General features: G+C 53.2%; 2 protein-coding genes across 2 annotated transcripts in view; both read left to right on the plus strand.

Moving 5' to 3' along the window:
* The window catches only part of DLEC1 (DLEC1 cilia and flagella associated protein), a 36,547-nt gene extending 23,264 nt beyond the window's left edge, over window positions 1-13,283 (plus strand). The window contains exons 22-38 of the mRNA XM_032957344.2: window positions 14-124; window positions 1,151-1,305; window positions 1,749-1,934; window positions 3,396-3,475; window positions 3,967-4,118; window positions 4,546-4,658; window positions 4,950-5,020; window positions 5,775-5,998; window positions 6,658-6,777; window positions 7,378-7,500; window positions 7,702-7,796; window positions 8,130-8,214; window positions 8,703-8,918; window positions 9,795-9,908; window positions 10,884-11,043; window positions 11,431-11,533; window positions 12,497-13,283. Of these exons, the coding sequence (XP_032813235.2) occupies window positions 14-124; window positions 1,151-1,305; window positions 1,749-1,934; window positions 3,396-3,475; window positions 3,967-4,118; window positions 4,546-4,658; window positions 4,950-5,020; window positions 5,775-5,998; window positions 6,658-6,777; window positions 7,378-7,500; window positions 7,702-7,796; window positions 8,130-8,214; window positions 8,703-8,918; window positions 9,795-9,908; window positions 10,884-11,043; window positions 11,431-11,533; window positions 12,497-12,620 (2,232 nt within the window). The 3' untranslated portion in view covers window positions 12,621-13,283. The remainder of the gene's footprint in view (window positions 1-13; window positions 125-1,150; window positions 1,306-1,748; window positions 1,935-3,395; window positions 3,476-3,966; window positions 4,119-4,545; window positions 4,659-4,949; window positions 5,021-5,774; window positions 5,999-6,657; window positions 6,778-7,377; window positions 7,501-7,701; window positions 7,797-8,129; window positions 8,215-8,702; window positions 8,919-9,794; window positions 9,909-10,883; window positions 11,044-11,430; window positions 11,534-12,496) is intronic.
* An 803-nt stretch (window positions 13,284-14,086) lies between these two features.
* On the plus strand, window positions 14,087-26,448 carry SMARCAL1 (SNF2 related chromatin remodeling annealing helicase 1). The gene is made up of 18 exons (XM_032957345.2): window positions 14,087-14,483; window positions 16,578-17,272; window positions 17,642-17,861; window positions 17,970-18,020; window positions 18,512-18,820; window positions 19,318-19,368; window positions 19,867-20,050; window positions 20,487-20,637; window positions 21,093-21,254; window positions 21,670-21,735; window positions 22,201-22,341; window positions 23,269-23,490; window positions 23,998-24,068; window positions 24,602-24,704; window positions 25,032-25,214; window positions 25,333-25,433; window positions 25,756-25,849; window positions 26,127-26,448. The coding sequence occupies exons 2-18, from the start codon at window positions 16,619-16,621 to the stop codon at window positions 26,319-26,321; spliced, it is 2,958 nt and encodes a 985-aa protein (XP_032813236.2). The 5' UTR covers window positions 14,087-14,483; window positions 16,578-16,618; the 3' UTR covers window positions 26,322-26,448.
* Window positions 26,449-26,957: the final 509 nt, after the last annotated feature.

Here is a 26,957-nt window from a genome sequence, read left to right on the forward strand (position 1 = left end):
GTTGCGGTGGCAGCTGTGTGGGCCCCAGGCTCAGAGCTGCAGTGTCAGGGCCACTCCAGCCAGCGGCTCCATCGGCCCACGGGAGAAGGTGGACGTCTCTGTGGCGTTTACGGCACTCACCATGGTACGACAAAGCACTTCCAGCCAGGGCTGGCCCTTCACCATCAAGTATTCCTTTGTCTACCCAAGTTCACCCTCCCTCATGGTATATCGCTGTTATGGTGGCCCCCACATGTTGGCTGTCACGTCAGATCGACGATAACTGCCTGTGAGAAGGTTAGTTATGATATCCGTGTGCCTTCATGTGGTTCTGGCGAGCAATGCGAGCACAGAAGTAACCGCAGACCTTGCACATGAACACTGAAGAGGCAGTCCCGGGCCACATCTTACATACTGCTCTCAGCAGCTACGGTTGTTGCACTTCGGTTCTCAAATAGTTCCACGCCGTCGTGAAGCACGGAACGCCAAAGGCCTCTAAAAACTTTTTGCGATATTGTATATTTAGTACTATTTCTAGAGCATCGCACTGGATGGGACTTTGTGTATGGGGTGCGTCTGTTGGTGAGACGTGACACGCGGGGTGGTCATGGGCGCCAGAATGGCACAGTGATAACACTTGTGCCTCGTACAGCAAGGAGGGCCTGGGTTCGATTCTCGACTCGGGAACCTTTCTGTGAGGAGTTTGTATGATCTGAAACTGAAAACTGTTCTGCACGGATTTCTTCTGGGTTCTCCTGTTTCCTTCTATAGCCAAAAAAACGCATTGTAACTGGTATTGGCCATTTATCCAAATGATCAAAAACGATCTGCAAATTATTCATTTGGGATTACACGCAGCAGCAACATCGACCTCCACTGGGCTAACTTGGCGTGACCCTCCTGAAGTAGAGTCTTGAGCCTCAGTAAGGCTTTCCTGCGTAAATAACGTAGCTGCTCTCTCGCTGGTTCAGCAGTTCCACTGCTGGATTATATTTTTTCTGCCTGAGGACGACCGCTGGTGTTGCGGTCGAAACGTCGTGATTTATTGTATTTTATACCTACGTGACCTTATCCAAAGAACCAAAGAGTATGGATTCTTGCAGTCACGAAAGCTTCAAATCAAGATTGAAGCATAGTAGTAGCAACGCTCAAGCATTGGGCTCCTCCGCAGGACGAGCTCCGTGACCTGGTGCTGCCCTGCTCGGTGGCCGGGATGGACGAGCCGCTACTGCTGCTTGTGCAGGCCCGGGCACAGGGCCTCCACGTCACATTCTCCACGCCGGGGTCCGGCGCCTCCGCACCAAACGCTGCCACCGGTGTTTCCAGGTAGGCCGTGGAGTGACGTGCCGGGCTACGTGATGAGCAACAGAGGGCGGTGCCGAAGTACATTGTCTAACGGTACTATGCTGAGCTGGGAAAGTCGCCAAGAAGAGGTGTACCTGATATAATAATGACATACACTTACAGCTCTTTTATCCATCCACTGCTGGACGAGTGCCTCCTAGTGCCATGCGGATCATGGGGATTATTTGACCATGCTTTGCCACGCTTGTCAGTGCAGGTTAGTGAAGGTGGGGAGCATAGATGTGGGAGCATTGAAGTGCAGCACCAGTAGGAATATGTGTACATACATATCCATGGTACATCCCTTGTCAATCCACTGATGAATGAGGGTCTCCCTATGCCGTGGAGATCATGGGGGTTATTTCACCATACTTCACCATGCTGGTAAGCGTGCTGTTTGTGCGAAGTGTCTCTTGTTGCGTCAGCGTGCAGATACCGTCAGAGGAGCTGCTGCTCGATTTTGGCTCGGAGGTGAGGCTCGGTGATTTTGTCACAAGGACGCTGATCATGACCAACCAGACAGCCATCGAGGCTGCGTTCCACGTGCGGGTGGAACACTTCAGTGGGGCTCCTCCCCCGACTCCGTCCGGCCTCGCCGCACGCAGCACGCGGTGATGAGCTCGCACCGCCGGTGTCCGCACCGCATTCTCGCACGCGCACCCCGACCTCATTACGTGTAACGCGCAGTGACGCACGCACACCACTCTCCGTCCATCCATCTACCCGTGCCAGCTCCAGGTGTGGAGGTCGACAGTCAACATGTGCCAGCACTTCCTCTCAGCACAAGCTTTCCTGATGTTCCCCATGCTGAGCTGAGTCCACTTCTCAATTTCATCCCACAACTACCACGCCCACCTTTGTCTTCCTTCGATTTTCCCAAGGAAGTGGGGGGGGGGGCAATAGGGCTTCATGTGAGCCTAGCAGCACATGTCCACAGTATGTCATCTCTCTGACTAAATCCAATATTACGACACCTACCCTTTGACAGACATGCAGTCCCACCACGGCTGAAACAATAACTCGAGCATTCACGGCACACGTACAAAACCACGCAGTTGTTGCAGGGGGTTAGATTCGTATCATGTACACTTGTGAAACATTTGTTTCTGTCTACTCTACCTTGTCATAAAAGACGTAAATAGTGCGCCTGGGTTAATACCGAGACACGTTCCCCTCTCTGATTGCGTCTCACTTCTCCCACATCTCCGTTGTTTCTCTGAATTCCGATCACGACTGTACACATGTGTATCTAGCCATGCCACCCATATTTATAGCCCTGCAAATTCCCCTTACCTTACTTTGCTATGTGCATTGGGCAGGTTAACGTGGTATTGACAGACTAATGTAACATGTTTTGGAAGCAAGGCAACATCAGGTTTTCATGTTTAACCTGTTTGTTTATTGCGCCACTTCAATTAATAAAATGTCACTACCACATTCTGGTGAGGTGTCGTAGTGGGAGAGTGAGCGGCACGGAATTCAGAATATTTATTTATACTGGAGGAATCCGGTGAGCTATAAAGCAATTTTTCTGGATGGGGGCCAATTCATTCCAACGTGTTCCTCAGGGGAATTAAATGAATTTCGGTTTGTGGGGAAACAAACAGTAGATGTCCTATGGACAAACCCGCCACTGCCATAGGATTGCAGCATTTCCACCACTGGCATACAGGAGATGAGCATTGCTTCGAGAGCAGGGAGCCACTGTGACTGGTGGACGTGTGACCTCGTCACAAAAGCGCAGTGCTCAGACTCAATGGTACAGTCATACCCTGATTTACGTCTCCCCCTTTTACGACATTTCACAAATACATCGTCACCGCATTCATACCGATACCCGATTTGCGTCGCCTCAACCCACGCTTACGTCGCCTACAGCATCGTCATATCTCGTTATCCGTCGCCTCTCAGCCTTCGCTTCCACCTACTACCCTGTAAATTGCTTTGATTGGCATCGTTTCGATATTCGTCATCGCACCTTTCAGGAACGCGTCCCCGACGTGAACCGGGGTATGACTGTAATTAGAATGAAGTGCTATTTTAACGTAGATGTGTTTGTCCCACATCAATAGAATGGACAGCAGCCTTCTTCTGACAAAAGCTCTCAACAAGGCGAGCATGGCTCGAAAGCCCCCCAGCAAACGGCAGGCAGGTGAGCCCCCCAAGCTCTCTGGCGCTGTATTAATCATGCACAGATACTCCAGGGAGGTGCCTGTCGCAAGGTTAAAATGTTTCATGAAGTACATTAGTTTGTGTATTTGATGTTTTTAGCGCAGTAATTTTAATTTATAAACAGCTGTAACTTTTACAGACCTTCATCAATCCACTACTTTCGGTCACAGGAGTCGTCGTGTCACCATACTTCACCACGCTGGCCGGTGTGGGTTGCTGGGGGAGGGGGGGGGGGGGTGCTGGTTCAGATTACACTCGCCACTGATGTTGACCGGGGCTGGGAATCACACGTCAAACAGCTAGGTTACACTCAGAGGCATAGTTTTATGTTATGGGCGTAATATAAATTCAAATATTATGGTACAGTATTATATTATCGGTCCATATTCAAGTGCGCGGGCCACTGCGCCATCATAAAACCAGCTGTACAAACCCACGTGTTGGAACGACAATGTGCTTCTTGCTTCCCAGAGGTGAGAGAGGGTGCACTGCTGGCGGGGAGGGGAGCTGCCTTTACGTGCGAGCCAAGCGCTGGCACGCTGGCCGCCTTCTCTCGCCAAGAGGTGGCCGTCACGGCGGTCAGCGACATGTGGGGGCACTACCGCGACCGGCTGCTCTGTCAGGTCACCGCCTACAATTCCACTACTCCACTCTCGTCCTGCCTTGGCCTGCTCTGGGAAGCCAGTGCAAATCTCTCTGGGGGCTACGATGATGGTTTGCACTGATGTGTCGTGAAGGTTACGAAGGATGCTGCTGGTAATGGGTGGAGCAGTGGTAACACTTGCGCTTCGATTTCTGACTCGGGTGTGTGTCCTGCATGTATTTCCTTCCATGGCTAAAATCACGGAGGATGTGTCTGCTGGTGTTGGCCAAACATCCCACTGCTGAAATGTTACTCATTTTGGATTCACACAGCAACATCGCTCCCTATGGAGAAAACTTGGTAGGACCTTCCTGAAAAAGAGTCTTGAAACGCAATGAGCCTTCACTGGCTAAACAACCGCAGTAGTAGTAATACTACTGACAGTATAATGAATGTAACGCTGGCAGGTCGGGGACCTGGAGCCTGTGGAGGTCCCAGTGAGGATGTCGGTGCATGGATGCCCTCTGCACCTGCAGTTGACTGGGCTTCTCAAGGACCCCAGCACACGCCCCATCGTCAGGTGTGACGCAGACTCGCGCTTCGTCCCACAGGACAACACACAGACGCACCCTGTCACTGGCCAAAATAGAGGGGTTCGTGGGGGAATGGGGGAGGGGGGCAATGGAGGGAGCTTTAAGAGATGAATGTGCAGGATTGCAGATTTGGAAAACAGGTATTTTTTAAATTCAGGTAAGACGGTCACACAGTATGCTGCCTGTGGTTTACAGATGGTGTCAATATTTCCTGCACATGAAGTCAATGAGTGTGACTGGAGTGCGGTGGTGGTGCTTTGTGATTGTGTGTTTGGCAGGTTTGGGACACATGTTTCAGGAGGGGACACGGTCTCCCGATCGCTGAGGATCAACAACACCAGTCCTTTTGGTAGGCATTAATATGAATCATAATAAAGGTTTTTTGGGTTAGATCGCGTTATTTATAAATGTGTCGTAAGCCTCCACCACCCGACACGGCCAAACAGTAAAAAAGTGTCACGTTGACAAAAGAGAAATATATCACTACTTTAGCCCACCGGCGTGTCGAAGAGTGAATCCACAACATTTACGCGATCTAACCCGAAAACCTTTATTATGAATAACATTGGTCGCGAAAGCCTACGTGTTAAACATTCATATGAATGTTGACTTAGCAATACACAGACTCACAACCCTATTTGTGAGTGTGTTAAAATTGTTGATACTTCGTCGTATAGTTGCATTTAAACATAATTAGCCCACCCTGATTTGGGTTCAGAGTTTAACCTATGCGAACACATAATTTCCAACATTATTGTGGTACGTTTATGCAACTACTACATGTTTGTATTGCTTTTCTAGGGTGGGGTAGTGGTGCAGTGGTGAGATACCTAAGTTCAGTTCATAGCCACTGCTAACATTTGTGGCGAGTGACACTGATCGGTCCAGGGCCCCCACTTTGTCAACCCTAACTAAACAGTGTGGTGAAGTATGGTCAAGCAACTGACACAGTGTGAGGAGACGTTCATCCAGCAATGGGTTGACAAAGGGCTTAAAATTACATATATATTTTTAAAATTTATATGTATCAAGCGCTGTGCTTGCGATGTGCCTTGACCGAGCCTGCATACCATGGGGCATAATCGCATCTGTCTGTGGTGCAGCTGTACGTGTGGACTGGGAGTCGTACAACGTGGAGAGCCAGGACGGGCGCCTGCTGGACCTGCTGCTGTGCTACGGGCAGCCCTTCCCTCTGAGGGACGCCGACGGCAATGAGCTGCTCGCCACGGAGGCCGCCGTGCCCAGCGAGCGCCGTGGGCCCACGCCTTGGGTGGAGAGGTTCACTCTCGACGAGGAGGATGACATCTCTGCCCCAAGCAGCCCAGAGGTTCGGCGCTGCCACGTACCCGACGCGGGACGCATGAAATATCTACGAATATTATATATCCGTCATCAAGCAGCCGTGATCTAGCCACTGCTGGATGTTGGCGTCCGCAAGTCGTCTCGATCGCTCACGGTAACGCCGCGCCACGGTTTCCTGTCGCTGCTGCGTGTCGGCTGATCTTTTCGCTCAGTCTCAGCGATGGACATCCTCGCCATGCTTAACCACTAGCCATTACTCCTAGTGATGTGTCCTACCCATGGCCACTTACTGTTTTTAATATTGAAAATAATGTCTGTAGTTTGCATGTTTCCCGATTCGTGTGTTCCATCTTCTGTTTCTCAAAGTGTAATACCCAGCATGCATCTCTCCACGCTTTTTTTTGCATCCTTTTCAGCTTTTTGTTCCATGGTCTTTATCACACAGTCCATGTGTCCAGTCCATGGGTCGCCATAGGTCATGTGCACCGATTGAAAGCATTCTGCCTCAGTCACATGTCTATTTTGCCTTGGTTTATTTCAATACGGATTGTATGTATGTTGAACTTCCTTCGCACCGTACGTAGCCAACCGTGCGTGCGAAAACATGAGCAATAGCTTAGATAAGGGCCAGCGGTAAACAGGCCGAGACCCACGTGGCTCACCGTGGGTGTCGTCACCTCGCAGAGTTTGGAGAAGGACGTGGCGGAGGGTGCGCCGGCGCGTCGTGACATCATCAAGGTCCGCCTGCGGGAACACGAGGGGATGGAATCCGACTTCCCGTACTGCATCACTCCAAGCCAGATGGTAGGAGCTACGTGGTCCATTGCCTCCCGGCGTGCCACATAAACCACCTACCAAGCCAACTGTGTGTTGACGTATAACATGACGGGGAGGGGAAAGCGATACAGTAAGATGAGAAGCTCTCTTCTTCTGTGTGTAAAACCTTGTGCGGTTTGTAAAAATAATGTGTACTCCCACATCTTCCAAGATGTTTGGCCAGAGTGGAAGAGTAGGCCAAATATCCCCTGTAAGGGGTCTCTAGAACTTCACCTTGATCAAGGCAAGAAAGTCTCAATGAGCCTCAAAACTTCTTCAGGATTATGCTGGTATGTGCTGTTGGTCAAATTCCCTTTTTTGGCAGTGTCTTGTATGCGGTAAGAAACCGGAGTACCCAGAAAAAACGCACCACACGTACGCGGGGATAACACTGAAAAAAATCTACGTGGTCACGGACCCACTTGTTGTACTGCCTTCTTCTGGCCACCCTGCAGCCAAGCGGGTTTTGAAGTTTCTCCAATCGATATTATGAGATCTACCAACTCTTTGCTTCCGAAGCGCTCGATCGTAGGTATGCATCACTATTCCCTGCAACGCCGTGCGTGCGGTCGCTCCGCGTGTGCCCAGGTGGTGCCGGCGCGGGGCCACGCCACCGTAGGCGTGTCGTTCACGCCGCTGCTCCTGACAGACATCGAATCGCGTGCCGAGTGTGCCGGCTTCGTGCTCGGGTACCTAAGCCTCGACCAGCAGGTGGGCACTTCCTCTCTTGACCCTTGAACCCGCATGGCCCCCGATCACTAATTACGCACCTTCAATCCCATAATGCACCTCTTAGAGTAGGGTAACTGTGGAAATACAAAATTACCCACAAAGACAATGCAGGCGAGTTACGTTTTCTTCCCAGAGGAGAACTTCTGTTGTTTCATTGTTGGTGTTGTGCGGCTGCTCCAGGATGTGGTGTGCGTGCCGGAGAAGGTGGACCGACCACATGGATACGAGGTGCCCCCTTTTCGTGTGGACCTGCAGGCTTTCGTCAGACAGGCAATGTTCGTTACGCATATGAATGTTCCACAGAGAAGTTGGCCACGTAAACACGGAAAACATTCCTGCAATGTTTCCCACTCATGTGGGCTCTGCCTTCCTGGTCCCATTTCAAGACTCATTCCTCTCCTGGGCCATCATCTCAACCTCCACTCGGCAATCCGGCCTCACCGATACTCACCGCTTCCTTCTAGGCCTGGCTCTCGGTCTCTGTCCTGGCGCTTCCATGTTCATCACTCTCATTCCTCTCTTCTCCTTACGACACGTCGTGTCAGCAATCCGAGGTCTGTGCTCGAGTACATTTCGCCACGTGTGTGTCCGTGCTTGCCCTGTGCCAGGCTGACTGTGCAGATGGACGTGGACGAAGGGGACAGGGGACTCAAGTTCCACGCTGAGGCCAGCGACCTCATTAAAGACGGAAAGGTGCGTCTCACTCTATCAATAAAAATTACATACATTTTAATCATAACAAATACAATTAAACATTGCCTGTGGTCAAACCACCTGCACTGCACTCGTTCTCATCAGATCTCGGAAGGGAAACAGGGTTGAACCTGGATAATGCTTGGTTGGGCGACCACCTTGCAAAGCAGGTGTTTTAGGTTTGGAACTATGTTATGGATAGTGCAGCAAAATACATGTTCTGTACTTTTATCCGCCCGTGCCTATGCTCCCCACTTTCACCAATCAGCACTGACCAAAATAAAGTGTAGTCAAATAGCCCCCCACAACCCGCATGGTATGGAGAGGCCTTCATCTCGCAGTTAATTGACCAAAGAGCTATCACATGCACATTCAACGTTCGACAGACTGCAGTAGGCTTATGGTTGTACATGCCAGAAATCTTTTCAGCAACCCATTTGGTTTACGCGTAGCTGAAATATTATGAGCGCGGGTCCATGTACACGCAGGTGGAGAGGGAGAGTGTGCAGACCCAGCGGATGGCGCTGCGCAACGAGGTTGGCACGGCACTCAGCTTCCGCCTACAGACGTCGGGCAACTTCGCGCTGGTGCAGCCCGCGCTGCCCGGCCAACAGAGCCCCGCCGCCCGGCCGCAGCACACAACGCCCAGTGACGGCGGGGAGTCTGCCGACACCATCACTCTGATGCCTCAACACAGCCTCCAGGTTAGACGGTGGGGCAAGGCAGGGCTGACCGACCGTTGAATACAGAGGGAATAGTAGCATAGCATGGCTGGCATTGGCCCTGGTACATGGAATGAATTGGGGTTCCCTGTTCACCTTCCCCCTTTCTTTGTAGCCCAACGCATGGGCCCCTCCGGCCTGTGGGCCCCTCCGGCCTGTGGGCCCCTCCGGCCTTGGGCCCCTCCGGCCTGTGGGTCCCTCCGGCCTGTGGGCCCCAGTGCAGCTGCACCACCTGCACAATCGATCTCGACGCCACTGAGAGGGAATCTATACTAGACGGCGAGACACTTGGCTGTAGATTGGGTGGGAGAGGACTGGAAAAGTAGCGGACAACGTATAACCTCTGTGTGTGGGAAATTTGGAAAATCTGCTGCATATAAGTTCGTCATCAGAAGGGAGTGTAGCTTAATATTGGAGTTGCTGCCTGTCTTTGTTTTCCGAGTACAACCTCTTTCCTGTCTCGGATTTTGCCAGTTGCGTAATAATACACTACTGATTCAAGACAGCGCATCTTCTGGTATGATGAGATAAGAGAAGTAGAATGTATCATGATATAGATCACGAGATACATTCTACTGTCCTATTTTTTGTGCCTTAGAGTTGGCAACCCTGGTTAATAAGCCAAGATGAATTTCTGACCACTTGACAGCAGGCCCGGCTCCAGCTCCTCTCGGATGGAGAGGGGCGCTGTAGCGCCGTAGCGTGGGGGGCCACCATGATAGCGATTCAGCGCTAAGCAGAGTGAATGTGGGTGGGGGGCCATAGGTACATTTGGTGGTGCGGGGTCCGCCCCGGCACCCCCTTGCACCGGCCCTGCTTGGCAGGCGTGCGCTCAGGGTGTTGTGCGTGCCGCTACAGGTGGAGGTGGGGTTCCAGCTGTCGCCCGAGCTGCTGGAGGAGAGGCGGGGTGGAGAGCTCACGCTACGCGTGCAAGGACAGCTCACTGTCCACTACAGCAACCGCACCCAACAGGTCTGTCTGTCCGGGAAGCATGGGCAGCCGGCGGTGAGAAAACGAACCTTTGGTTGGTTGTATATACCCGAAAGACGAGCGAGGGATCGTTTTATCACTGCGAGCTCGCGCACAAAACAGCGGTAAAGGTGTGGCCCTGTAATTGCTTGCTCACGTCGCTGATGGTGGAAGGACGTTTTACAAGAGCGAACTCTGGAGGGTATTTGGTCTACTCTTCCGTGTTTACCAGACGTGTTGGAAGACGTGGGCGTACCCACGTATTGCTTCACCACACACCACTGTAAGAGTCCCTTGCAGCGACAGAGAATGAGAAAAACAGCTGTGTGCCCGATTATGTGGCTAAGATGCTTCCAGATACGGATACATATTGTTTCAGGCTGTTTTAAAGTAGTAGGCCTCTTGTGATCACGGGCTATATAAGTAACATTTATTTACATTTACAAACCAAGAAACCCTCACTGAATCTCAATCATCTGCTAGGTTTCTCAGTAAGGGGCAATGTTTCTTTGTGTTTTCTATACAAATAATATGGGAGGTGGCATGGCCTAGCAGCCACACATTCGCCGCTTGTTGAAACGGTTAAAATCCGGCAGCTGCCCTAAATAATGCTGCGGGTATAATTACCATAGTAATAATACCACGCGCCATCAACGTTAAAGATCCCCTGACATCATTCGCAAGAGTAGGCCATTATTTTGCCGCCATCAGGGTCCAAATGTACTGCATTCATAAATTACCTTCAATTTAATCATCTGGGATTATACACACCATCCGTTGCCCCCTACTGGAAGACTAATGCCCCATTATTGCCACTCTTGCAAATGAGGGTGTTCTGGTCTCTTGAGTCCTCACCTGGTTAAACAAAATAAACTTGAAACCTGAACTGTCAAATGATGTCACAGGCCAGAGACGTCCCGTGTGCCGTGGGTTCGTCGCCCCCGTTTAATACGCGTAAGGCCCCTCTCCTCCCCGCAGAGCGTTCCTCTGGAAGCGTTTGTCTACATGCCGTGCCTGGAGCTGCGCGTGCCAGAAGGAGCCCTTCACTTTGGGCCGTGTCTCGTCGGCCAACGGCGCGCCCGCCTCGCCACCATCGTCAACCGTGGCGCGGCACGCGGCCACTGGTCTGCGCACGTCCGTAAGTCACCGTTCGCGACCGGAGCGACTTGTTTGGCGAGTTACGTGCGACTCTGCTGCCAAAATCACCACCGCCATAAACAAGATGCAGCGTCCCAGCTGCGCGATAGCAAAACGTGTCAAGTGAATAATCAAACGCACAGCATCATGCTGTGCTGTGCAGTCGCGCCGCCCTTAATGTCAGGCTTTTGGAGTCATTTCAAAAGCAATCTTAAGTCTGGTTTTCATATGGCAACTGTGGTGGATGGTTGGCAGCCTGTGGTTTCATACCAATAGCCTGTGTCATAAACATTCAAGGATTTAAGAATGCGACTTGTGAGTAGAGTGCGGGCGTGCCAGCGCGTGTGTGTTTACGTGTGTATTTGTGTGTTGCTTGTGTGTTTGCCAGAGAGCAAGTCCGGCGAGGAAAATGGGTCTTTTGAGGTCTCGCCTGGGAACGGCACCCTTGCACCTCACGGCTCCACGCAGCTGCAAGTCTCCTTCACAGCACGGTGACGCACTCGCTCTCACACTGGCGGACTGTTGAAACCATTACGCTCTACTGCATCAACTGAGGCTATGTAGCTACGGGGAATAGTTTAGAACGCCTAAGCCGCGCGCATTTGGCATATTTCTCACGCACTTATGGAGACAGTGACAATCCCTCAAGCATTTGCCGGTGGTGACAATCGCTACTTAGTAAATAGCGAAATTTGGCGTCGCAATTTGATTAGTGAAGCAACTAATTCGTCCATTGCGGTGCATGTGGAATAAATAGTACGAGATGTGAAAGTTATTAAAATAAATAAAATGCTAATTGTATAATCTTGGATGATAAAAACAATATTTTAAGTCATAAAGTCCAAGGAACATGAATGTGTATTACTTACAACTTCAACCTGTTCGGTTCGCACTTGCCAGCCCTCCAACTGCATCTCGCGCTGAAACTGGCCGATCTCTCGCCCTCTGCCGGCCAGACGAATACATTAATCGTCTCCTGAATTCGTGAATGGGGGAGTCATTTTACGAGCACTCTAGAATATACAATACTCTCTGTGTATTTTTAGGCAAACAAACGTCCGGTTTCACAAAGGATGACCTAGTGTCTTGAATATTAAGTGAAAATTGGGATTGTGTCCCAGGTTTAAAATGTCTAGCTTACACGCTTGACTCACGATATGGGCAAAAGAACGGTGATCTGTCTGTATGTCGCACCGTACGTAGCCAACCTTGCGAGTCGGAGGTGCGGTCTAGCCTCAGTAGTGGGCAGGGTTGGCAGAGGAGTCGTCTTGTCCTATGAGCAGTGAGCGAGGCCAACGACCACACGAGTGCTGTAGCTCACTGTGCAGGCGGGGGGAGTGATTGCGAGGGCTTGACTACCGTAGACGTGTCCCGGTTGAGCCTCCCAGAATTGTTCTCGCCTTATGTAAAGTATTGTGTCGATGTAAACACGTGGTTGTTTGTGCACGGTACAGGAAGCCCGCGGAGAGTCACGCAGAGCTGTGTGTCCTCGGCCTTCTGGGAGAACAACCGCCCAGCATCGGCCTGTCTGGGAGCGGCTCCTTCGATGGCAAACACGAGGCCCTGAGGAACACTTGAGAGGCCAAAGCTCAGGGACAGGGGGCACGGGTGCTGGGGACCCATCGGTGCCATCCTCTGGGTTACGATAAAATAGTAAAGAGCTGGGGAGTAGTGGCACAGTGGCTTGCGCGCTTGTGCTGCACTATGAACCCGGTGACCTGAGTTGATTTCGGTCACGGCTAACAACAGTGGCAATGATATCTGAATTAGTAATTTACCAACTCGCACTCAACAGTATAGTAAAACAATCCTCATGAAGATGCGGAATGGGAAAATCCTTCATCCAGCAGTTGATTTACAGAGGGCTGAATGCCTGCTCAAAAGGTAGTGATGTCAATCCGCTGCTGGATGAAGACCTCTCCATGCCGTGTTGGTGTTGGGGGTTGTTTGACTATGCTTCACCACGCTGGTCAGTGTGGGCTGGTGAGAGGGGTGTCCAGGACCTTTTCAGATATAACTGAACAGGTCCTTGGGGAAACTTGTTTAATCGTGAAGTGTGCTAACCATTATGCCGCCACTCTCCGGCATGAATCCTATAATCAGCAAAACACGAAAAGTCCACATTCTTCACGGTGTAAGGACAAAAAGTTTATATAATCGCATAGCGCCGAAATGAATGAGCGAACAGCATTGTTTTGTGTTTATTGTTTCAAATAAAGCCACACTGTACATTGATGAAAAGAGTCTGTCATGTATTTATCAGCACTGGTTGTACATATCGAGCAGTTGTGAATAATGAGACAGGACCACAAGCATTATGATCATGAATAAACGAAGTCACGTGACAATCTCGTTATTGGTTTTGATATGATGTATACTTAACGTGTGATTCTGTGCACAAGTGATGGCTCAGAATTCACGGCCCTCTGTCAGTCCACTGCTGGATGAAGGCCTCCCCACGCCGTGGTCACGGGTAGCTTGACCAGAGTGCACCACGCGGGTTGGTGAACGTTAGCTGCCCAGCAGCGTTCAGATATTTATTTTTCGTGACTTACTTAGCTTTCCTCTATGTTGCACTCATCTCCTTTTTTGTACGGAATTGTTGGTGTAACTTGCTGACCCCGTGGCCCTCCTGGACGTTTGTGAAAAAGAGCTTCATGGCTCATCGGATTCCTCCTGCAGTCTAAACAAAGATTCTGATCCTGAGTGTCACCCGTAGCGAGGAATGGGAACGAACATTGCGCCACCACTTCGTCCAAAAGGAGTATTATTCAAACACAAAGTGAGTCGTCACTGACGCAATGAAAACGGTTACATTATATGTATTATCATGCAGTGACTTATAATGGTGCATTGTTTAGACTGCTCCGGTTAGCACGTTTGGCTACGAACGATAAGAAAAACAAGTTCTACATAACTGGACTTCTGCGAGAAAGAGCTTTGTAGCTCATCGGATTCCTCCACAATAAATATTCTGATTCTGTAGAGCGACGCCACGCGGATGAATGACATGACAATTACGAAACGCGAAACAAACACGCGCGCGATGTGGGCTCGTGAGCTGCCGTAGTCCCGTATTGCGCGGGAGACGCGGTCCCAGCTCCCAATCGGCTCCTGCAGCTGCCGCTGCACCTCCTGCAGGTCGTCCCGCTTCAACTGCTGCTCATATTTATTCTGCTGCACACACGCCAGGAGTACCTGCTGACACTCTTCCACCGCAGCTGCCTTCGCTTGCAGTTGCTTCTGCTGTCACAGCTGTAGCCCCATTTGGCTGTCATCACGCCCTGCTGCTACTGCTGCTGCTTCTCCTACTGCTGCTGCTTCTCATACTGCTGTTGCTGATTCTGGTAGCGACCCCGGGGGGGGGCCCCGTGGACCGAGAGGGCCTGGGCGCTCCGAGGGGAGCGGGGAGGTCGCGGGCCCGGTCGGCCACCTGCAGTGGTGAGTGACACGGGCCGAGCGAGACGGCAAAAGGAGTAGAATCGAGGGGCGCTGTTTACGCAACGTGGCGTCGTGTTGTGATGTCGCAGGGTTTGCGGGGTCGCCGTTTCTCGTGAACTTCACTCGTTGAGTGCCCCAGCCGTGCTTTTGTGACTCGGTTTATCGTCTGTGCTGTAACCATTCACTGAGAGTCCGGTCTCATCCGCGCTGTTGGGTTCAACCACCACGCTGTAGGTCGCAACAACAACAATCGCTGTTCGCAACAGAGTGGCGGTGACGCCGCCGCGGCGTGTGTGCCAGGCTAGGTGCACCTTGAGGCCGCGTTAAGTATCGACCGCTGGCAGCAGGTCACGGGACAGACCCAGGTGCCATGGGTTGACTGACTGAGACGACTGGCAGATGCAACACCTGTGGTCCTCACTGTGCCAACTTGCCGTGTTTTATCTGCCCGGCGTTCCGCCCGTTGTTGTGAGCTTCTCTTCTCTGACCTCCGCTGTTGCTGGTGGGCGACTTCCTCCAACTGCCCAGCAGCAGCAGCGTCCTTCACGAGCCTCGCCGATCTTGACACCGCTGGGTTACCGGTCAATGGGAAATCCACTCAGCTCCACATCCTATCGCATCAACTCCATCTCTTCTCTCGCCCGTGCTGCACCCCGTTTAGCAACACACCAACTCACAACACACCACATCACAACACACTCACCAACTCACAACACACTCACCTACTCACAACACACTCACAACACACTCACCAACTCACAACACACTCACCAACTCACAACACACTCACAACACACTCACCAACTCACAACACACTCACCAACTCACAACACACTCACCAACTCACAACAAAGTTCACCTACTCACAACACAGCCCACCTACTCGCCCACAAATGACAAAGATCCCCCGTATTGCCTTTAATATACAATTTGGACAAGTGCTGTTGGCGTGCACCTATCAAGGCCGGCACACACAAGGGTGTTGGGTGGCCAGCACCACGCCAGACCACCTTTGCCTCTCCAGCGCTGATGTGTACCATACCTGTCAACCCATACAGTTTACCCCGTATTATTGTACTCATTTGAGCTCGACCTAGGGGAGGCCCGATTAATATATTCGTCACAGATGTTGGCGTTACAATCTTATCCATTACAACTCTGATCGTGCTGTTTGTTTCTGGTCGATCGACGTTTTTGGGCCTACTCGCAAGAAAGGGGTGGTCACGTGCACGGGCCCTGCAGTGGCTGCATGCGGCATGCCACTTCCAAACGGTGACTGCCAGCATTTTGGTCGCGCTAATCGGGTCCTAGAGGGGTATATCATTGAACTAGCAACACTGTGCTAATATGAGCACGCTCAATCACTTTTGTCTCTGCTAGTGGCCAGTGACAGACGTGTCTTAAGAATGCGGTGACTGAGCGAGCTATGTGTATGTTAACTTGTGGCCTGATAAAGGTATTTTAAGTCCTATTCGGCCCTCAATAAGGAAAATATTCCAAACTCAAGGTAAAGTGCTCACGTCCACCCTTCATTTTTCCCGCGGTGTGGAAAAGAGGAAGCCCCAGAGACCGGCCTGCCTGGCTCCCGCGGCCCAGCCCCTCGTGGTTGGGGGTCGGAGTCGTGGAGCCGAGTTCCCGTCACACTTGTTCCAGGAAGGACGAGGCAGAAATCAGTTTAATAGGGCCCAAACCATCCACTACAATTCCTGGCAGCTGCGAACATCAGTGACGAGTGATATATCTGAACTGGTCCTGGGCCCTCTCCTTTACCGACCTGCATTGACCATAACACTAACCCCATCTGGATACCTAATGGACAATGGAAAATCAGATGGAGCGGTGAGATCCGTTCGTGTGCAAGGGTAGATTATTGTATCGTGGGAGCGTGAACTATCGCGGCAACTTGGGGACGCCCTCGTCCAGCAGTGCATTGATTACGGATGATAATGATGATGGCGTCATACGTTATATGTGCGTGAATGTTTGTATGGGTCCCCTCGACCAGATGTATTTTACCACTGCATAATATAATTCATCTTTAAAAACAGAGAGCACGACCAGTTCTGATACTCCCTTATCCTGTCGCCCTTGCAGTCTGGCAAACGTCCATCCCCTGCGGCAGCTGAAGCTTTGCGATGGTGCCCACGAGAATCACGGAGGAGCAGAAGCGGAGGATGGAGGAGAACCGGAGGAAGGCGCTGGCCAAGCGTGCCGAGAGGCTGGCGGTCGCGGGGCTGGGGCCCCCGCAGGCCGCCTCGGGAGGTCCACGGGCTGGCCAGGGAGGCCAAACAGGCCAGGGTCTGGTTGGCACCACGGGACCAGTTTTGGAGGTTCGCGCCAACCAAGGTGTGAACGGGAGTCCGGCTCAACCGCCATTGAACGTGGGGGGCTCGGTGGGGGGCTCCTTGGGGGTCTCGGTGGGAGTCTCGGTGGGGGTCTCAGTGGGTGATTCAGCGGGGGTCTCGGTAGCAGAGCGGTGTGGTCAAAGCGGGCCACACGAGTCACCAGGGAGCAGTCCGCAACTGCTGCCGGGACAGGGCACGGGAGGATTTCTCCCTCCGTCCGACGTCGCCAAACTCTGGAGCAACATCAACTCGGTGAAGAGCGGCGTGAGCCCGATGGGCACCGCCGCTGCCGTTACCACTGGTAGCACCGCGCCGGGTGAAGCGACGTTCGGGAAGAAAACGTTTCAGCCGCCGCCCCCACTCGACAGGAAGTCGCTGCAATGTCCGGCGGACAACGGTGCGGCGTCCACGCCAGCGACACGCTTTTATTCCGCGAGCAGTGCGGTGAGTGCTGTCGGGAAGCGGAACCGCGACACAATGCGCGTTAGTTAACTGCGTGGCGCACATCGATGTTTATTTTTGGAGGGGACTCCTAAAAATGTAAACGTACGGAAAATCGTACTTCCAAAGTTCAAACACTGCATAGCATGCAAAGCAATGCTGACAGCAGAGGGCAGTGCAACAAAATCCATTGTTGTACTGTACTTATATGCTCCTACATCTTTACATTACTGCATTCATACCAACCCCATGACCCACATGGCGTGGGGAAGCCCTCATCCAGCAGTGCATTGACAAATTGAAGGTACACGCCCATGCGGCTGGCGAGCGTGCGGGCGAGCGTAACGAGGTTGTGTGCGCGTGTCATGGCAGCGCCCCGGCGGTGAGCCCCGCGTGCCCAGCACGCCGGCGGTAACTCCCCCGGTGTCGGAGCCACTGGGGAGCGGAGGGAGTGGCAGCGGCAGCGGACCGCAGCGCCGCAACGTCGTGCGAGGCCGCTGCCTGGAGCTTCCCAACAATCGTTTCAAGATTGAGGTCGGCTACAAGTCCGAGCTCATCGCCCTGTTTAAGCGAGTGCCCAGCCGCCTGTACGGTGAGTGTGCACGGGGTAAGCCCTGTTGAGTTAAATGTATCCAGATTCTGCTTGGTAATAATCGTAACACTGTTCTTGACTCTGACCTTTGACCTTGTGTTTCTGCAGACCTAGAAGGAAAGACGTGGAGCTTCCTGCTGGAAGACCACGACAGCCTCAGTCAGTGTGGACCGCTCACGTTCCGCACGACACTCACAAGCGCTGAGCTCGCTTCCTTGACCCGTTCCCACTCTGCTCTACAGACGAGTGTTTCTCAGCTCCTGTCCTCTGCGATGCGCTGTCTTTCCATCATAACCAATCTCTTCTAATAATATACAAATAAAGCCACTATACCACTGCACGCATCTGATGGTAGGTCATCACGCAATAGCGTGCCATGGCGGTGGCTTGCGAAAACGTCTCGCCTCTGTTACCACGTGTGCCGCTGGACGGGAGGTTATCGGTGAGGCATGGTGATATCATGGCATCATCAGCCGCGTCACGCAGGGCGTGGCTTTTAAGGGGGTTTTCTGTTTTCGGGAGGCAAGGGTGCAGGGGCGGCCGCCAGTTTTAGAGGAGCCTGGGTAATTAATTACAGAAAAGAATTGTTTCTTAATAGTTTCATTCAATTCATAAAATTAATTGACATTGATTTCTCGTTCACCGCACAGTGTCGGCAGCGCAGCACATCCCAGGCGTGGAGATCTGTCCGCTGGAGGGGCACGAGTGCCCAGGGCTCCAGCAGCAGCCGGATGGCACCCCAACGGGTGGCGGAGGAGGTGGGCCCAGCAGGGGCCTTGGGTTGCCCCGCACGGCCAGCACGATCATGCTCGTGGGACACAGCTGGAAGAAGCCTCCCAGCATGGCGGTGACGGCGCGCGGGCGCTGCGTGCTGGTGGGGCGCTCGCGCTTCGAGGTGGACATCACGTACCACGCCGAGGCCATCGGCATCTTCAAGCAGATCGAGTCGCGCAGCTACGGTGAGTGCCGGCGTGCGGCGTGTTTTCGCCGAGGGAGCATGTTGAAATATTTAAAGTAGTTAAAAAATTGTATTGGTCTCGTGTCACGTGACAAAGAATCCATCCAGATTTTTTCGCAGTGGTAGAGAATAGCCCTTGGAAGTGGATATCACAGAGCTACCTCTGAGAACCATTCAAGTGATTTCTGTTCCACACAATGGAGGGTGGCACTTTCCACTCGCTCTGTCACTTGAGTGCAGTTTTTGTCGCATGGCGGTCAATATTGATGTTTGTATTTAGGCACTTTAAAGCGCAGAACAACATTTCACGTGATAGATGAAGAATGGCTGGAAATCTAATTATTTTCTGGGTTACTGCTAGTTCAGATGCTCCACGCCATGCAGCCCTGGAGGCTTGTGTATAGTTGCGGTGTTGGCCGGTGACACGCGGCTTGCACCTCCAACACTCCTGACTCCTGCGTCTGTGTTTTCACTTGTCTGTCTCGTGCAACTGTTCAGATGCTGTCACGCGGAAGTGGAACTTCCTTTTGGAGGACTACTGCGAGCTGAGTGAGTCATCGCACACAGAACAGGTTCATTCGGATTGCAGTTCGCTTGGCCTACCCTGACAAAGTCACCCGGTCTCGTCAGATCTCAGAAGACAGTCTGGCTTGAGCCTGGATAGCGCCTGGCTGCGTGACCACCAAGCACAGCAGCTCGATGCAGGCTGCGGGGCAATGTTAATGGGCACGTGTGTACGGCTGTGTGCAGGTGTGTGCAGCGCTAGTGTCGTGGTTATTGCACTTCCTAGCTTCCTGAGTTTGTTTCTCTGCCATGGCTAAAATCGTTGGCGAGTCCTCGGCCTGTCCTAGTACCCGGTGCGTTGTGTGAAACATCGGCACTGGGATGACAAACATGGGCCGGGCGTGGTGATACAAGGCACACCGTCTCCTTGTGTGCTGTGTGGTGCCTTACTTAATTGGCGCTCGCTGACAGCACTTGTCTCGACATTGTTAAACGCTAGAAGGGGGGGATCTGTATCATTATGAATGTGCGTGCGTACGGCAGTGCCGCAGCTGTGCCGCTGTGCCGGATTGGAGGTGGAGCCCCTGCCAGAGGCGCTGGTGCGCACGTTCCTGCCGCAGTTTGAGCGCAGCCGGGCGAGTCGCGAGCCTCTCCGGGACGTCGACCTCAGCGCGGTGGGGGAGACCCTCACGGGCAGCCTCCTGCCCTTCCAGCAGGAGGGGGTCAAGTGAGCTCCCTCCCTCCCCCCAGGCCCTGCGCGAGGGATGTGGTCCCAGGTTTTAGATTAAACCAAAAAAAATCCAACATCCATCCAAGCTGTAAAGGAAAAATTAGATCCCATTTTTCTTTGTTTTCAAATGTGATGTCACAGGAAGTGTCATCATGTCCATGGCATGCGTGTTTGTGTATCTGTGTATTTAGCACAGGTGGTGCATCTGCCAGTTATCTCGGTTAATCCTTAACACCTGGGTCTGTCCCGTTGACACATCACGTGATAGCCTCAAAGTGCACCTCGCATAGCACAACGGTTGTTGTGACTTCACGGACACTTAGTGAAGATTGCCAACTTTTGTTATTGTCTGCATGTTGTGTATCTGTCAGTGTACATTAGTGCGGAAGTGTGCGTGTGTCTGTGTGTGTAATATCTGTGTGTGTGTGTGCAGCTTCGCTATAGCTCAGGAGGGCCGAGTGTTGATTGCCGATGACATGGGTCTGGGCAAGACCATCCAGGCGATCTGCGTGGCCGCCTTCTACCGGGCCGAGTGGCCACTGCTCGTGGTGGCCCCCTCCTCCGTCCGCTTCACCTGGGCAGAGGTACGCCCTGTAAAGCACCCCCATCCCCCAGAAGAGTGCCCCCTTGCCCAGTACAGTACCCCAGTCCGGCATAGCACGTAACTTCAGCATTGGCGATACAAAGATGGCCTGGCATGGCACTTGCCACACCACCCCCGAATGTGCCATTCCAGCCCTAAATAGGCGCTTGCTAGCAGCACCAGCCCAACGGTCTATCTGAGCCTACACGAGGGATGTGTGATCCCTGTGGTCCATATTTGTTTTTGGGCTCGGCCACATGGAAGTTTTATTCCGAAATTATTGTAATTAACCCTCCACCACCCGACAATATTTTCCACGTTTACAAAGGTATTATTTACACCTGGCCAATGTGTTTGATCGTTGATCAAATTCTGACCAACGAAGCTCCTACTCACCGGTGGCTTGAGACTCTGGAGGCGGTTGTTTGTTATTCTCTCACGTGCGTGCGTGTGCAGGCGTTCCGGCGGTGGCTGCCTTGGTTAGACCCCCAAAAGATAAACGTGGTGGTGACCGGCCGCGACAACCCCAACTCGGGGCTGGTGAACATCATCAGCTACGACCTGCTGAGCAGGATCCAGGGCAAGCTGGAGGAGAAGGGCTTCGCTGTCATCATCGCCGTGAGTCCTCGCCACGTACCCCCCCCCCCCCCCTCTCTTTCTCCCCCGGGCCGGGGACCTGTGAATCTGCCTGGCGATGTGTCTGTCGCTCACCGCTGCCCGAATCCTCCATCCGCTATACGGTTGGCGTCTTTCTCTCCCTGCATTCCTGTGACTACTCACGGTTCGCGGTCAGGGTTCGGTGGTCGTCCCGGCTTGACGTCGTCCCACACGATGTAGACTCTGCGGTGATTGTGGGCCTTATCATTAAACTATTAAACTATCGGTCGCAAGACCGGCAGGCAGCCCATTGTGTGGACAGGTTGAGATGACGCCTGACCCTTGTCGGACATTCACCACTCAACCCGACTCACCTGCTGCTGCCGGTGACGAATAACCGACTCGGCTGGTGCGCCCCGCTCTTGCCGCCTCCCAGGACGAGTCCCACTTCCTGAAGAACGTGAAGACCGTCCGCTGTAAAGCCGCCTTGCCCCTGCTCAAGGTGAGGCTCCTCTCCCCATGCCGCGGCGGCCACGGACACTCCCGAGCACAAACCACAAAGCGCCTCTGCCATTCTCGTTGCGTAACACGGTCACCTCTCCACTGTCTGGAGTCTAAGGGGCACAGGGGTGGCCAGGATAAAACAGAAACTATTGCAAATTTTATGGATTAAAAATCCCGCGTGTAGAGGTGATGATGCTGCGTGATTGCGGTGCACTGCCCGACTGGCATCGGGTGCAGTGAACGCTTCATTAGCCCTGGCCCTGCTCGGCCCTGAGCCAGATTAAACATTTTTCTCGTGAGGGTAGCGCATCGCAGTTTGGTTCCTGCTCGATACGACGAATAGCCGGTGGAACAACCACCAGTGCCGTCAGAGCGCCTCGCCGACCCGGCTCGGATGTGCCAGTGGTGAAACGGGGTATTTGTCTTGCTGTGCGTGTGCACGTGTGCGTGCGCGCGAGCGCAGAAGGCGCGGCGCGTGCTGCTGCTGTCCGGGACCCCGGCCATGTCGCGCCCCGCCGAGCTCTACACGCAGGTGGCGGCCGTGCAGCCGCAAATCTTCCCAAAATTCCACGAGTTCGCGCTGCGCTACTGCAACGCCAAGCAGGTGGGCGCGGGTGGCACAGCGACCGCCATCGCATTTGGTACGCGCAATGGATTTTCTTTTGCCGGCGAAAACACCTTCCATCTCGAGCGGTTCTCCAACTCGGGTTGAGGGCGTTCGTGCGTCGACTGTCCGTCTGCGCGTCCTTCGATAGTCGTCGGTGGGCATTGACGGCGACGCGATGTGAACGAGTCTCTAGTGAAGGTGACGGGGTGTGAACGAGTCTCTAGTGAAGGTGACGGGGTGTGAACGAGTCTCTAGTGAAGGTGACGGGGTGTGAACGAGCCTCTAGTGAAGGTGACGGGGTGTGAACGAGTCTCTAGTGAAGGTGACGGGGTGTGAACGAGTCTCTAGTGAAGGTGACGGGGTGTGAACGAGTCTCTAGTGAAGGTGACGGGGTGTGAACGAGCCTCTAGTGAAGGTGACGGGGTGTGAACGAGTCTCTAGTGAAGGTGACGGGGTGTGAACGAGTCTCTAGTGAAGGTGACGGGGTGTGAACGAGTCTAGTGAAGGTGACGGGGTGTGAACGAGTCTCTAGTGAAGGTGACGGGGTGTGAACGACCCTGCACTGCGGTCGCGCTGCTGCGAGTCATTCACCCCTTTTGGACACCGGCGAATGCCCCCGTCGGCTTCCGCACTGTTAAATACTCCCAAAGACAAACAGATGTTCTCAAGCATACGTGTGATGCCTAGCTTGTTGTATTATTAACTTTGCACGTAGGATTTCACAGTCATTATTACGAATGATTCATAATAATTTTTGGGTGAGGCCACGTATCGATCTGGATATAAATTTACCTCGAAAGACCCTCCACCACCCAACACGGCCAAATTGATGCGTTTGGTTGCGACCCAAAACGATAATTGGTGTGCGATTAAAAACGCTCGCATGCGTCACAGTAGAATGTGTTTGAACGTCGTTATTCTCAGATGCCGTGGGGCTGGGACTACACGGGCTCATCGAACATGGCGGAGCTGCGCCTGCTGCTGGAGGAGACGGTGATGATCCGGCGCCTCAAGGCCGACGTGCTGAGCCAGCTGCCGGCCAAGCAGCGCAAGATGGTGGTGGTGGCCCCCGGCGTCATCGACGCCAAGGCCAAAGCGGCGTTGGCCGCTGCCGCCAAGGCCATGGACAGGGCCGGGAAGCAGTCGGTGAGTTGCCGGGGGGATCTACCGAACTCGCTGGGGTCGAGAGGTCACCTCGCCGATCTCTCCCCGATTTGGAGACCTTTTCCCCGCGATGTCATCGCAGATTGTGTCCTCTTGGTGTCGCGGAACTCTTGCAGATCGGTGCGACTCTCAGCGTGAAAGAATAGCCCACAGAAGCAGAGACCACAGAGTTACCTCTGAGATACCTTCCAGTGATGTCTGGTCCACACAGTAAGGCGCAGCACTTTCCAACCTGCCCCACCACAGGAGAGTAATTTTTGTCACGTGACAGTCACAATTGATATTGTTAATTCTCAGAGCTGGAATGTAGCCAAATCAAGTGAAAACTAAATGTAACGTGATACACATTTCTTACGCAGTCGTTGATGACCGACTGGGCTGACACTGTCAGCTCACCACACTTGAGACTCCTGTTAAATCGCAGGAGGTCAGCGGTGCCAGCTGAGCACTCTGAGCGACCCGGCCGCGTGCGGTCCGTGTCCTTTGCAGAAAACCCAGGAGAAGGAGGCGCTCATGCTGTTCTTCAGCAAGACGGCCGAAGCGAAAGTCTCTGCCATCGTGTGAGTACGCAGCGGCGATGCGATCGTCAACTGTGAACGCGTTAACGCTAATAATCACGAGAATAGCCGCCAAATTAAAAAAAACTAAATGACAGGTTTTCGGTGTCGCTCAGTGTCAAGTCAAGTAAGTTTTACTTTTGCTGACAACTTTCTGGCACAAGTCTGCTACACAAGGCCGCAGTGTTTTGGCCCTTGGGCCTTCCTGGTATAAACTTGCTGCCGTTCCTTAATCAAGGATGCTGGCCTTGCTATCCAGAGGTCACCGCTTCTATTTGTTCTCCCCCACCCACTTACCGCCTGTCTGCCCGGCAGTGTCAATGGGTTCACCGGTTAGCCAATCGACATGTCACGTGCGGTGGGTAAATATTGGTTCTCTCCTCTTCCGCGACGTCTGGTCAGCGTGGAAGAGTAGGCCAAATAATTTTGAGAGGGACTCTGTAGAGGTTTGCCAGCAGAGGGTGTGAGCAGGCAATTGCAGGGATGGACCTCCACTCTTTTCCCCCCCCCCCCCCCCACCGTCGTCACGGCGTCAGGGAGTACGTGAGCGATCTGCTGGAGAGCGGGCGAGCCAAGTTCCTGGTGTTTGCTCACCACCGCGTGGTGCTCGACGCGCTGTCCGCACACCTCGGCAAGAAGGTAGCCGCGCCACCCCAGAGCTCGGTCGACGTTCAACGCTTATTCTACTTGAATTCATTATTTTTCCGAGATTTTCTTCCCACTTCTGTGGGGGGTTTCCTGGCACTTTTTTCCCTCCGCTGCTTCCTGTTCTGGGCCACGTCCCAGCCCACCGTTCTGAACCGCCTCTATGAAGGCCCGGCTCTTGATCTCCGCGCCGATGGCGCTCCTGCGCAATTCGTGACCTGGAGGCCGCCGTGTCCGCGGACGGTCCCCGCACGCTCGCGTACATGCGCATCTTTGTTGCCGATCGTGCGCCGTCGCCCCTCCCGCTCCTCCGTGCGCCAGGGCGTGGGCCACATTCGCATCGACGGCAGCACCTCCTCGGCCGAGCGGCAAGCGCTGTGCGAACGCTTCCAGCGCGACGACGCCATCAAGGTGGCCGTGCTCTCCATCACGGCCGCCAACATGGGCATCACGCTCTCCGCCGCCGACCTCGTCGTGTTTTCCGAGCTCTTCTGGAACCCCGGGGTAGGTGGATCACGTGGGCGAGGGCGGCTGCGGCGGCGATGACGACGGCGCACGTGTCTGCGGCTCTGTGGTTGGTTGGATCGCTGGATGATTGTGGGTTGTCTCTAATGCGCTGCAGGTGTTGATCCAAGCGGAGGACCGCGTGCACCGCATCGGGCAGCTGTGCTGCGTCAACGTGCACTACTTGGTGGCACGCGGAACCTCCGACGACTACCTGTGGTGGGCACCACGCGCCCCCAGCCACCCTCCGTAGCTCACCATCTCCCTCCCTCGGAGCACCACCTTTCAAAAATAGACTTCAGTGTATAAAGGTTTTATATCTACATTATGGCTCGATAGGCATGACCAGGGTTCAGTGGATTTTAAATGCTTGTGGGGAGGTCTTCATCCAGCAGTGGATTGACACAAGGGCTGTGCACGTAAACGGCGAGCCTCGGCGTTTTACGGCGTCGTCCGTGTATCTATGAATGTTTAACTTCTTTCACACCGTACCTAGACAACCGTGCTAATTGGAGGTCCGTGTGTCCATGTGCGCGTGAAGGCCGATGGTGCAGGAGAAGCTGCGGATATTGGGCGAGGCCGGGCTCTGTGGCGACAGCTTCAAGAACGCGCAGTCCACAGCCTACTCTGTGAAGGTGCCGCTGCCGCCGCCACCACCCACCCACGCGGTGTTAAGTGCTCGTTAACGCTGGCGAAGATGATCCAGTATGAATTCATCTTTCGTGTAAAGTTGCGTTGCTATCGGGGACTTAACCCGAATAGAAAACCGGTCAAATTAAATCGGTGTTGCCCGAAACTCGGCGGACGTCTCTGCGACCGGACGTCCACAAGTAAGCATTTCAATTGCATGCAACCAAGTTGCACGTGACCAATGGCCCGGGTGCTGACCCCGCCTTGACGTTCTCCTTCAAGGACCCCAAGCAGCAGTCGATCATGGAGCTGCTGTGGGTGTGCGGGGACGAGCCCGACGACGCCGCCTTGGCTGCCGCCCTGGACGACCACGCCAAGGACGGGGCCCGCACGGCAACCGATGGCACGGCGACAGCCAGCACGTCGGAGAGCCCCAGCAAGAAAATGAAGATCGAAGACTGGTTTCAGAAAAAGTAACAAAGTATAACAAAAAAGTTGAAAGCCTAAGTTTTAAATGCGTTTGTTTTGTACAGGTTGCCGTTTGTGTTTATTTGTATATTTGCAGTGGTGTGTTGAAGCATTAAATGTTTGAATTTTATCCATTCATCATGTTAATGTATATATTTTTGTATTATTTGTGATTTTAGTTAATTACTTCCTCCCATCTGGCAGCAGCACGGCCACATGCCCAGCTCGAGTGCGGTTTTCCGGGTTGGGCCGTGTGTTGAGCGTTTCTCCGCCATGCACTTTTGCCGTGAATCTCCAACTCCCATCTGCCAGTGGCTGCGAGTACTCGCGTGTAACAGTGTTGCCATCATTCAACCAGTACAGGGACCTGGCACTTGCACATCGAGCCGTGACCAAGATAAAAGCCTTTTCCACAGAGAGTTCATGTGAAACTACCCCGGGCTGCATTGCGACCGACTCCATAAGACCAGGTGTGACCCTCTAATCCTGCCGTCACTGCCGGGTGTAAGAGGTACATTTTCCCATTAACCCCTTCACAGCTGATCCAGTCTAGGCGACGATGCCATCCTGTGGCTTTTGTTTGTCGGTCACACACGTTTGTCTGCTGCTGTCTAGTGACATCTGTAAAAGACACTGCACGTAGTA

This window comes from Petromyzon marinus, chromosome 19 (assembly GCF_048934315.1).
Source record: "Petromyzon marinus isolate PM22_M1 ecotype Great Lakes invasive population chromosome 19, UKy_Petmar_22M1.pri1.0, whole genome shotgun sequence".
NCBI lineage: Eukaryota > Metazoa > Chordata > Hyperoartia > Petromyzontiformes > Petromyzontidae > Petromyzon > Petromyzon marinus.